General features: G+C 31.9%; 1 protein-coding gene across 1 annotated transcript; it reads right to left on the bottom strand.

Moving 5' to 3' along the window:
- Positions 1 to 1,983: 1,983 nt before the first annotated feature.
- LOC108912088 (glycine-rich cell wall structural protein-like) lies at positions 1,984 to 5,629 on the bottom strand. Its single transcript, XM_018717249.1, has 3 exons — positions 5,579 to 5,629; positions 2,935 to 3,390; positions 1,984 to 2,696 (listed from the first exon to the last, which is right to left on the bottom strand). The coding sequence occupies exons 1-3, from the start codon at positions 5,591 to 5,593 to the stop codon at positions 2,085 to 2,087; spliced, it is 1,083 nt and encodes a 360-aa protein (XP_018572765.1). The 5' UTR covers positions 5,594 to 5,629; the 3' UTR covers positions 1,984 to 2,084.
- Positions 5,630 to 12,172: the final 6,543 nt, after the last annotated feature.

Here is a 12,172-nt window from a genome sequence, read left to right as displayed (position 1 = left end):
ACACCCAATAAAGGAAGAAAAAGTAACAATCGGAATTGAATATTTCAGAAATTTTGTACTTGAATATCCCATACCATACCAATACCATGGTCAAGGTCATTTTAAGGTCAAATAAGATTTTTGAAAGATACCGCCTGGAAACCGCAGAATAACTTGGAAAAGTAAAGGGATATACGAAAAAACGTTTAATACAAAAGTGGTCTGAAGTGGTCTAAAAAATAAAGGTCATGAAGTCATATTCGGAAGCAAAATTTTCCGCTCCTTCTAACTCCACAATAAAAATTATGGGTTACCCTCACAAAGATTGACCCCTACCTTGAAATAACCATGATCTCAAGGTTATGGTCAAAGTCATATTTTGACAAAAAATTTTCCGATCTTTCTAATGGCGTGATAAAAAGTAGGTGTTCTCATTTGAAAGAATGACCTTGATCTTGAAATAACCTTCAAGGTCAATGCCAAGGTCAAATTCAAGGTCATCATTGAATAGCCCGGAAAAAATCCTGGGATACCCTGCATAGGGTGATTCACAACTTATCAAAAAAAATAATAATTAAGAATAGATGCTTAATGAAATAAAAAATAAATTATTGTAGTTGTAATATTTTCAACCTTTAAAACGCTGGGCAGCTGTAGTTTCTGCCGTCATCGGAATGCATTTTATTCGCGTTGGGCGCTGTGCACTCTCGCTCTACGCAGTTCCAGACGATTGCGAATATTGATGTCCGATTTTAGTATTTACGCTTTTGGGATAGTGTTTACATTAATATTACAATTGTAGAACCGACTTACGTGTACAGCGACCCGTAGTTGATGGATATTGTTTTGATTTATGGTCAAGCAAGACAACATTTGTGTTATGGCGAAGAGACATTTGTGTTAGTTTGTAGATACTGGGTAAGACGGGTCCAAATGTGTTTACATGTTAGTGAACAAAATTGTGAACAGTTGTAACATAAGGTGGTACGTTAAATTATTTTATTAATTAAAACCACAAATTCATTTTATTGACTAATTATAATAGCGGCAAAAGCAGTTGAATTTACTGATAGGTATTAAAAATTTTATTTATTTTTTTCCTTGGGAAATTCTTTCAATTTTTTGTTGGTCGCCAACTGCATGCTTTGCCTTGGCCAAGGTCAGGTTTTACAGAGAACCAGTTTCCAGTGCCGTGCAAAAGTGTATTTGTAAATCATTTTCGAACTGCCCTTTTAATTTTTTTTACAAAATTGTATTTGTAAGAGTACATTCAAAAAAAGTTCTGAATCACACTGTACCAAACAATTCAAGTAGTTGGTATATCGAAGATGGTTTAATTATGATGCTCAGTTCTTTCCTAAGCATTCAAGGTTAGGGGTCAATACATTTGAAAAGTATATTAACTGCTATCTTGTCGATAACATTTGAATGCAATTTTTTTAGGGTTATGGGGTTGGATTACATGACGCACAATTGAAATGAAAAATTATGTTGTGAATTTGGCGAATAAAAATTCTGGCAATCAGATCCTAAGAACACTACCTTCCTAAACTAATAAAAAACCAAGGAATAGAAGCTGGTTCACTGTTTATAATTGTTTCGATTTAACTACTTCAACAATTTCCAATCAAATCGAAACTTTACTTTTAAATAAAGTGATAATTTTGATCAGAATTAACGATATGATGATATGTTAATATAATCTATTTAATTATTTTGTGTTATTGTTTGTAAAAGAAACATGGAAAGATGAGTAACTAATATAATGTATGAGTAGCACTTTACAAAATTTCTGGAGCTAAATAGAAAACCGGTTTAAGAAATGAACGATTTATTTTGATAAACTTTCTACCTCGAGATATTTTTAAAAAATATTCCATTTTATTAATATAGAAACTTGAATTAGATCAATCGTAAGATGCCACGTAGCACCTTCTTATTGATACATTAACGGTGCTTTACGTTACATTAGGAAATAAATTTTTATAAAGTAAATATACACAATTAGTAAAATAGAAGTTTATTGCCAAATTGTAACTATGTACAAACTGATATCACATTGATAGAATTTTCAATTATTAATTGTGACTAATTGTTCTGGTTTCTTAATATTTGTCACCACCTCCAATGGACACAGAGGAGTAGCTGGTGGCTCCACCATGACCACCTCCATATCCTCCTCCAAGAGAGAGGGAACTTCCATGACCACCGAAAGAGCCTCCTCCGAAAGAGCTTCCATGACCGCCGAAAGAGCCTCCTCCGAAAGAGCTTCCATGACCACCGAAGGAGCCTCCTCCTAGAGAGCTACCATGACCAATAGAGATAGAGCTGGAGTAACCGCCTCCTTGACCGCCTCCATAACCTCCTCCATAACCTCCTCCATAACCTCCTCCATAACCGCCTCCAATACCTCCTCCGATACCTCCTCCAATGCCACCTCCAATACCACCGCCGAAGCCTCCTCCGATACCACCTGCTCCTCCTCCTCCACCTCCACCAACAAATACAGGTTGAGCAACAGGTACTACGATGGTCTGAGGTACCCTAACGGGGATTGGTTGGGGAACGGTTACTGGATAAGGTTGTGGAACAGGAACACCAACAGGTTGAGCAACTGGTACGCGTACTGGAGTGGGGATAGCGACTGGTACTGGACGTCTTTCGATTACTGGGTATGGCCTGGGTACTGGTACTGGTTGAGCTACTGGTACTGATACCTAGAAAACGAATAAAAAAATATTAAAGAAGCATTTATCGAAATTTAAATAAAATGATTCGCATCGTATCTTTATTCAAGTATCAAAGTCACAATTTTAAGTACCTACATGAAAATGTAAATTAAATTATAGATTTGATTAAACAATTAAATGCATTCGATCCATTATATTTTTCCACCAGACCCAATTATTTACAGCATTCCTATCATGCCATTAAAAACAAATTAAAAATACTTACAGGTACTGGTCTTGGTACAGGTACTGCTACAGGTTGAGCAACAGGAACAGGAACTCTTCTGGTAACGGTAACAGGGTATGGTTGTGGAACTGGATATGGAACGGCTTGGTTGATGGTAGTAACAGTGGCGCCGCCGCCACCACCTCCGGCTCCGCCACCGAAACCGCCTCCAGCTCCGCCGCCGAAACCACCTCCAGCTCCGCCACCGAAACCTCCTCCTATTCCGCCACCGAAACTGCCTCCACTGCCTCCTCCAAAGCCTCCATGTCCACCACCGATGCCGATAGAACCACCGTCTAAACCTCCGTCGTGTCCTCCAATGGAGATGCTGCCGCCTCCAAATCCACCATGGGCACTACCAATGTCGCTTTCGAAGATCCCACGCTTCTCGTTCTTATTTTTAGTAGCCTCACCGCATTGGCCGTAGCAGGCGACTGCTAGTACCAGGGATGCTACCTGTAGAAAAGAAAAGTATGTTTTCATTGATTTTACGTTTTTTTTATGGTACGATTTAATCAAATTAGTATAATTATAATGTTTTTTAGTTATTAATGTAATTTATTAGATAAAAAGTAAGAACAAAATTATTATTCAATGGCTTACAAATTTGTTAGAACAAGACAGTAAACTAGTTGATATCATAAACTTCAATGAAAGGATTTCGCTAACGGTGAAAATGTGCTATAACGATTATGCAAAAAAAATTAGCTATTACGATTTTCTTGTGCATAGGTGAAAGAAACTTTATTGCCAATATGGAAAACATTAATTAAAAGAATTTTGTGCATATATTAAGAAAAAAGAAAACGGTCCGATTTCGCTATTATGAAACTAATTAACGTTTCAGTAGAAAGTGAGTTTAAAGCCAAATATTTTCACTATATTTACAGTTCAAATTCTGCTTTTTATAACTTAACATTTCTTGTTCACAATATTTTAACGGATGGTAGAGGAATATAAAGTACATATATGAACATTTAAGACGCAATTATTTACAGCATTCCTATCATGCTCATTTTATGCTAAAATCACAGCAGGTACTGACAATTTTCCACCTTATAAGATAAAAAGTGTGGTTACTCTTTTGCCCAGAAAAAACTATCATACATAACAATTTTGTAAAGATTTGGACATCGTTATAAAAAAACTAAAATTAAAAAACGTTGGTTTGACAAGGACATTAAAGTTATTCCCATTATGTTAGAGTTAGAAGCCTTTTACTGTCAGATATGATCGTAGTCTACTGACCTAACTAACTACTGTCTTACATTTGATTAAACCTCATATAGTAAGACCGAATTTCAGTAGTTATTAAAGAAATAGTAGCCCAACAAACCAGTACTTTAAGTGTCTAAGGTTACTTGATTTAACACAGGTCAAAATAATCAGCATGTGAAAATATAACAATAATATGTAATACTTAACTCGACTTGCTGGATTCTCTAATACACCAAAATTTTTTAAAATATTATATGTTGACAAAAATCAGCTTTACATGCAAAGAGCAATCAAATACTTACATTTAGATCCTAATTCAAAATATTGACAATTAAATTACAATGCAGGGGCTAGAACTGCTATGTTTTACCACGATACTTCAGTATAGACATCATACTTATAACAGTGCACCCAATTATATATTTTTATCATGTTTGCATTACTAAGTAGACTTTATGGATCCATTCGTATAACATAAAACAATTGCAGGAGTTGTAAATATATCTTTGTTAAGGTAGACAATATTAAAAAATATGTTATTACATTATTAATTTAGAATTAGAGGATTAGACTAATACAGGGTATAAAACTGATTTTTTAATTAACTGGTAATAAAAATTATACCTACCCATTATATTTTTCTTGTGTATTTTTGTAAACAGTTCCACTTTATGATCTTTATCACAAATATATAACTACAGAGAACATTAAAATAATTTAACAAATAAATTAATTTACAATTTTAGAAGCATTTTTATCTTAAGCTTATAGGGATGATTACACGTACACATGATTCAATGCGAAATGTTTTTTTTTAATAAGTTCAATTATATTTAAAAAACCTTTCAATTTTAAAATTTTTCTCAATAATCACTAATAAATTTTTCAAATAATTTATATTTTAAATATTTTCTGTGGGGTGATATACAAAGAATTATTCACTGAAAAATTTATATAAAAAATCAGTCAAATTTATTGCAGACGGAAAAATTATTTATAAAAACTATTTTTTTTTTCTATTTTATGAGAATGAATTTGAAAATTTTCAGTCAAATATTAAAAAGGTTGTTTGAAACTACATATTAGTATGTATATTATCATAGTTTCCTTTTGAATATATTTGCATATTCGAAAATAAAACTAATTCAGTTGTTAGTAATTGATAATTTTTTTTCTCGTAGTTTTTCTACATATTCTGAACTGGCAGTAGTGTACTTGCATGAATGTTTTTGCAAAAATCACTATTATTATTTTAATACTTTCAAAACACTGACTTGTTTATGTTACGCCGTTGATATTTACTAAGAAAAATTTAATTTTTGTTAATGACATTAAAATGTTAATGTTTAACAAAATATAATTGCACATATTTCCCCTACACTTATAATTCACCACTACCACAAAATCGTAAAAAATCCATACTTACCAGAATCACTCTCATGTTGGTGTTAATTGTGGGAAGAAGACTGAGAATGATGTCTTCTTCACGGGGTGAATTGTTTATATACTCATGTGGGGGTCTTCATAAAGGCACCCAATGAACATGTATAAAAATTCCGTACTTTCACCGGGAGCATCATTCGCAATGCACCATTTTCGAGCGGGATGCTTGGCTGAACACTCAGCATTTCTATACCACGGTTGAGATCTCAGGAATTATAAATATGGATAGAAGAATCATTGAGTTAGTCGATAATTGAGGAAACTGATTTGGATAAAAATAGGGAAATTTAGTTGCACATCTCTCATTTTCCATCGAAAAAAAAATCTGTTTAAAGGCGCCGTATTCTTTAAATAGTGTTTTCCACAAAGACAAATAATTTCAAACATTTAATAACTGAATAATCTAAAGCTTATCAAATAATGTTATGTCATATCATCTGAGTATTTTCAAAGACACCGCAAAAAAACGAATAAACAGGTGCAAAAAACGATGAAACCATCAAGGTTTTAGGTACTGAAATCTACGAAAATACTAACTTTTTTATATATAACTCCACATGTAAATATTCTTATATTTTACTTTTATTTATAAGTACGTGAAAATAATTCTTAAACTGTAGGATTAGGATAACAGCAAACACATGTTTTAAATACGCTTTTTTTAAATTATTATTTTATTTGAGTTTTAAATAGTAACAATGAATAAACAGAACATCAAGGATTTTATTTATTGCTTACTTTTGTTCTACAGGTTTTACTTTTCAAGATTTCAGTACCTAAAAGCGCCAGAAATTTGACTATTTCTCGGCCAGGGATATGGTCACCTTAATATGTCTGCGAAGAGTTGGAAGTAGCAGCCTCAGTACAGATTCGTGGGATAAAAATAAGATTATTTAAAGCTTAATTCAGTTGGATGTGCCTAATCGTAAAATGAGTTCTAAAAAGAAATTCATTTAAATTTTTTACTGAAAAATACTCAACCTTATCTAGAAAAGGTATATGCACTATACATATAATACTTTTTTATTATTCAGCTTAGGAAGGACGTCAATCATTATGGGAGATTTTTTCATGTGTCTTTAGACCTTCCATTTCAAGTATCACAATTCTTGTATGAGCACTGTACAATTTTCCAATTCTTTTGTCTTTGTTAGGTGTCCTTTAAAGCTACTTCTTATTATTCCACATGCTTACATTATTGCGTTCATGTTTGATAAAAAGTATGTTCGTTAAAGACTGCCACCTAATTTAACAGGTCGTAAAAGAGAAACACAAATTTAAAACGGTCATAAATTGTAATAATTGGCATGTTAGTTTTTTGGGGCATACACACAGTCACATAACACTTATGGATATCTAGTTCTCATTAACTAATGCAGAATTTGTATTAAAAGATCTTTCTCTCCTGTGAAATTTTGATATCTTCATCGAATAAAGTATCTCCAATATAAAATGTATTGAAGTGGGTTTTCGGAATGTTCTGTTCTTATATTTGGAGGTACGTTTACCATTGAAGTTTAAATCATTTGTAGGTACTTAAAAATGACTAACTTTAATTAAATAAAAAATGTAGGAATCGTTTTTTTTTGTGTAAAAAAAGTCGAGATTTTAAACTTTTGATATGATGTGGCTAGACTCGTCACGCCTGAATTATCCCAGTCCATAATTACTGTTTAGACTTATAGGAAGGAATGAATTAACAAAAAAAATACTTCCAGGAATTTCAAATTAAACTCGTTAAATAAATATACCACCACCAGATAAAGTTTGATTTAAGCAATTCAGGTTACTCTTTATAAGAACGAAGTTCTCCAACTCTTTGTACCCGTTTAACAATAAAGATGTATGTTTTTCCTGAAATCCATATAGAACATACAAATATAAGTGTATAAATAAGTGAAAAAATTTAAATTTAAACAATTACATTTAAATAAGCAGTAGATATAAATTTTTTATTTGATTTTTCTTTAAAACATGTTATATGACAATGAACATTCAATTTTGAATATTTTTTCAAAATAATCATCACTTTTACTAAACAAAAGGAAAAAATATTATTTTAGCAAAAAAATATTTCCTATATGTTATTGCAAACTCTTAACGGACACCATACAATGTCCTTTTTTTGGACCGCCGAAGTTCTCCATTGTCTCAAAAGATTCAATATCGGTCAATTTAGGACAAGGTTATGGAATTTGGTAATGAAGTAATCGATTTTCGCCTTCATTTCTTTAATCGAAAGATTTAAACTCATTTATTGTTAGGACATTTTTAAGAGGAACCCAAATATGGAGATATACAGGGTAGATCACAAACTCTTTGACTCAAAATAAGTAGACTAACCCAATTTACCTATTTCCAAAATTACTCCAATTAACATAACATTTATAATAAATGTTTAAAGTGGCCATCATTTTTTTGTATGCAACAATTAACCCGTTTTCCTGGTTTTCCTGCATGGTTCCTGGGTTGCCTCGTAAAGTGTTAGTTGCATGTTGGATTTTCCTGAACAATTCCTCTGCATTATTAACAGTAAAGGCATAAACTTCTGTTTTCTATGCACACTATGCACATGTAGATACTGACGGACAGGTACTGTAAAGCGGGGAGGTGTTCCATCGTGCATGAACCTCATATTGCGACGAAGTAGTAAGGGTAAATCGTCCAATAAATTAGGTAATACTTGTTGTAAAAAGTTGTCCCAATTAACCGATGAGGAAGCACAATAGAACCAATAATAATAGCTTTGTTTTGGTTCCGACAGAGATCGGTTCTAGGACGGTTCAAATAGTTGACCATTTCATTCATAAGAACATCTAATTCAAGACATACTGACAATACACTTGGGTAACTATTTTGAACTGTCCTAGGACTGTCCGCTAACATAACCAAAACAAGCCTAAAATTGTCAATAATTCCCGACCACACGTTTACTCTGAAATCATGCTGAAAATGTTGCATTTCAGTACATTGTGGATTTTCATCTGCATAAACGTATTTGTTATGGGAGTTGACGATTTCTGACCTAGTGAAACAGGCTTCGTCGGTAAGTAAAATGTTTTTGCTCAAGTTGACGAAAGTGAGTTATTAAATCAGAGATTATCGATGTAATTTGTGTCAACAAAATATAAAATTAGGATATATACGAATAATGTCATTTAATGATTCCATTGCAAATGTTTTTCCGTACTTTGCCCCACAAGTGAAAACTAACTATCTAGAATTTGACATGTACAACTCTTAACAATTGCTTGAGCTGCATCTAAACTATAACATTTTGAACTAGAAAGTTAAGTGCGAAAGAATAATAAATATCGTAAAATAAATTTTCTGTAAGACTCATGTCGATTTCATTAGTTTAACAAATAGGTACGGCTGTAGATAGCATCACGCGCCGATTATAACACTTTTAAGCAGCATTTCGTGTAACATACGTTGTAGCGAAATTATAACAAAATTTTAATTGGACACGGTCTATTCACAAGCAGTTTTTATGAAAGCAGTCACTTATGCAACACAATTAAATCAATTAACAAATATAACTGGAAAAAATATCACTTTTGTCTTTTCGTCTGTAGGAAACATTACCCTTCCGTATAGTGCATCTCTGAAGTTAGTAAATAGGAATAGAAATTAACACCCCCAATTTATTTAACCAATGCACTATAAAGTTTTATACAGTGCAAATTAAAATAACTGCAAGTACTAGGAGCAAGAAAGTCTTATTGTTTGCGGGATAATTTAGAATTGTGGTTACCATCAACCACTGACTTGAAAACATTAAATCTTCTCTTTTTTACTAAAGTAGATGTTTGTCATTTCATTTTCAATTAAGTTCATATTTTGTAAAAAATTTTCGGCAAAAGCAATATATTAGTTTAAATTTGGAAATTATGTTTGTCACCTTGACATTTCTTTATTCTGAACTATTTTTTAACTATTACTTTGATGGTTCATTCAGTTCCACTGTAGTTAAGCTAGAGTTAAACTTGTAGACCAAGAAATAAAGGTGAAAAATCATCGAGAAATCGTGAAAATTACTGCGCGTGATTTTATTGTTGGAAAGTCTTGGGAATGATAATACAAGAGGCGTCTCATCTCGTGGGTCATGAAAAATGTATAGCGTCATTGTTTTTTATCAACAAATAGGTCAAAAATTCGTAATTTTTCGTTCTATGCGTTATTGTAAAATAACTATTAATCTTAGCAAAAAATGTTCAACAGACGATTTGATTTAGAGAAACTCATCTTTAAAATGAGACTTTATAAGTTAAAATTGCTTTATAAACAAAAAATGTGTTGGAAAATTAAACGGAAAAAGTTCTTTCTCTTTAATTGTTAATACCTTTTTAAATAATTAATAAAATTTTACCAAACTTTCCCAAAATGTGAGTTTTTATATCCTTAAGAGATGTGCAAAAGATGGGCTCAATCGGTCAAATAGTTTTTGCAAAATTCCATTTATTTATCCCATTTTTGCAAAAAAAGCCCATTTTCAAATGACTATTCCGGGGGCAGGGTTATGACTAAAACATTCTTTTAGGGCTTATTTTCTTCGGAGGGACACTAAGTATATTCTAGTTAAAAAAAATAATTTTTTTTTCAAATTTAGTTAACTCTAGTCGTAAAAACTTTTTTCAATTTGTAGGTTTTTTTACGAGCTTTCGAATGGTGTATATAACTTATTTCAAAAGTTAAAAACCGCGAAGTTATTTTATTTGTTTATTAGGGAAAAATAGTGCCTCTTATTTGTTAACAATTATATACAACTAAATTTGAAATTTTTATTTTTTTTTAGCTAGAGTTGGTGTCCCTTCGAAGAAAATGAGCCCAAAAAGAATGTTGCTTTTAGTGGCTCGAAGCGAATACTGCGTTTTTGAAACAAAATGTTACTTTATGCATAAGCTGTTATTTAATATATTTGAAAAGAATTAACAGATAGATTAGCATTTTTTTGCATTATTTCACCAAAACGTACTTTTGAATCAATCAATCGAATAATCAAAAGTATTAAATAAAGTTGCTCCTACTTTTGTAAAGGTATTGTTGGATTTTTAAAAAAGTAAATATTAGTTAATTACTTAATCCTATTTCAAGATTACATATTGGTGAGATAATTCTAGAAAAAAAATATTTTTTAAACTATTAATAGAGCATTTTATATTTCTGGTGCCTGGTCGTTGGGTACATGCGGTCATATCGCCTGCATTTTGTGGTTTTTAGGCTACGCGTGGCATCAAAATAATATCAAGTACCCCGCTGAATTCAATATCAGTTGCACGCAACGAGTACGAATATAATATTGAAGTATTAGGTTAAGGCATTAGACTAGACAGAATCTTTCAGCTCAAAATCAGCCCTTTCTAGGGCTGTATGATGTGCTATATCCGATCTAGCAACCTCTCCGTGGTGCACATCTGGTCACGCAAATGCAGACGGCAATCGCTATGATTATTATTGTACGATAATGATTGTGAAAAATCGATTGTACTGATCGTGATCTGAAAGATCATTTCAATATCGTTTTTAACCCTTTCAGTCAGAGATTTCGATATATTGGCGATAGTTTATTGGGTTATTGGGTTATTGGGCATTGAGCAAAAATGTACGGGAGAGCACTGTAATAAGAGACAAATCAGGTAATAAGAGACGTAACTGGGTAATTTACGACAATTAAGTATCGATAGAGACCCAAAATTTGGACACAATATCCTTTTCTCTAAAGGAGAATATTATATGAGCATTTCGGATTTTTATACTACAAGGTTTTCCTGGAATATATTTTTAAACTTTTTTCGTCTATTTTGTCTCTTATTACCTACGAATGGTAATAAGAGATAAAGTTTATAATTCCCATAACATTAACATTGAGGCATTGTCTGTGTATTATGAGATAGTTTGAAAGATTATAAAATATTCTGAAAAACTTTGAACTAGCCAGAATGAAAAACAAAAAATATATGCGTCGTCAAAGATGTGATTAAAATTTCCTACCCAAAAATTGAAATCAAAAATTGTATTTCTTAATAATACCTAAACGATTTTATGAAAGAAAAACATGGTGCAATATAAAATATTATATATTAACAAGCAAGTTACAAAATATTCTTAAATTCTAATTTACATTGATTTTAGTGATTTATATTGACTTCTTAAACCAGATAAATCATGCCTTTTAATAGTGAATGGGTCTGCACCATGAAAATCAAGTGAACCGTAAAATATAAAATCATTTTCGATTATGGCTATGTCTGCTTTCTTTGGCCACATTTTGTCAGTTTTATCGAAATGAAGAAAACTCATTTCAATTTTTCCTTGTTCAAACAGTTTTCTGTCTTATCCGACATACCAGTCATTATCATAGTAAACACCATAATAATGGTCTAGCTTGATGTCTAGTGTTGGTATATCCCTACTTTCATCATCAGACTTAAAGTTGAAATCAACACTTTCGCTGTCACTTTCCAATATGACGTTAATAATTTCATCATCAGAAGATGAAAATTCTGCCACGCTTTAAATTTTTTTATTATGCACACTTTTTTTTGTAACACGTGCTTCTTAGGTAATTTATGTT

This window comes from Anoplophora glabripennis, unplaced genomic scaffold (assembly GCF_000390285.2).
Source record: "Anoplophora glabripennis isolate ALB-LARVAE unplaced genomic scaffold, Agla_2.0 scaffold555, whole genome shotgun sequence".
NCBI classification, from domain to species: Eukaryota; Metazoa; Arthropoda; class Insecta; order Coleoptera; family Cerambycidae; genus Anoplophora; species Anoplophora glabripennis.
Note: the sequence above shows the minus strand (reverse complement) of the source record. Positions and strands in the feature narration are given on the sequence as shown.

Excerpts from the sequence above, each read along its gene's own strand:
- LOC108912088 (XM_018717249.1), bottom strand. Across the intron at positions 2,697-2,934 it reads CTGTACCAAGACCAGTACCT|GTATCAGTACCAGTAGCTCA; the intron begins GTAAGTATTTTT and ends TTCGTTTTCTAG.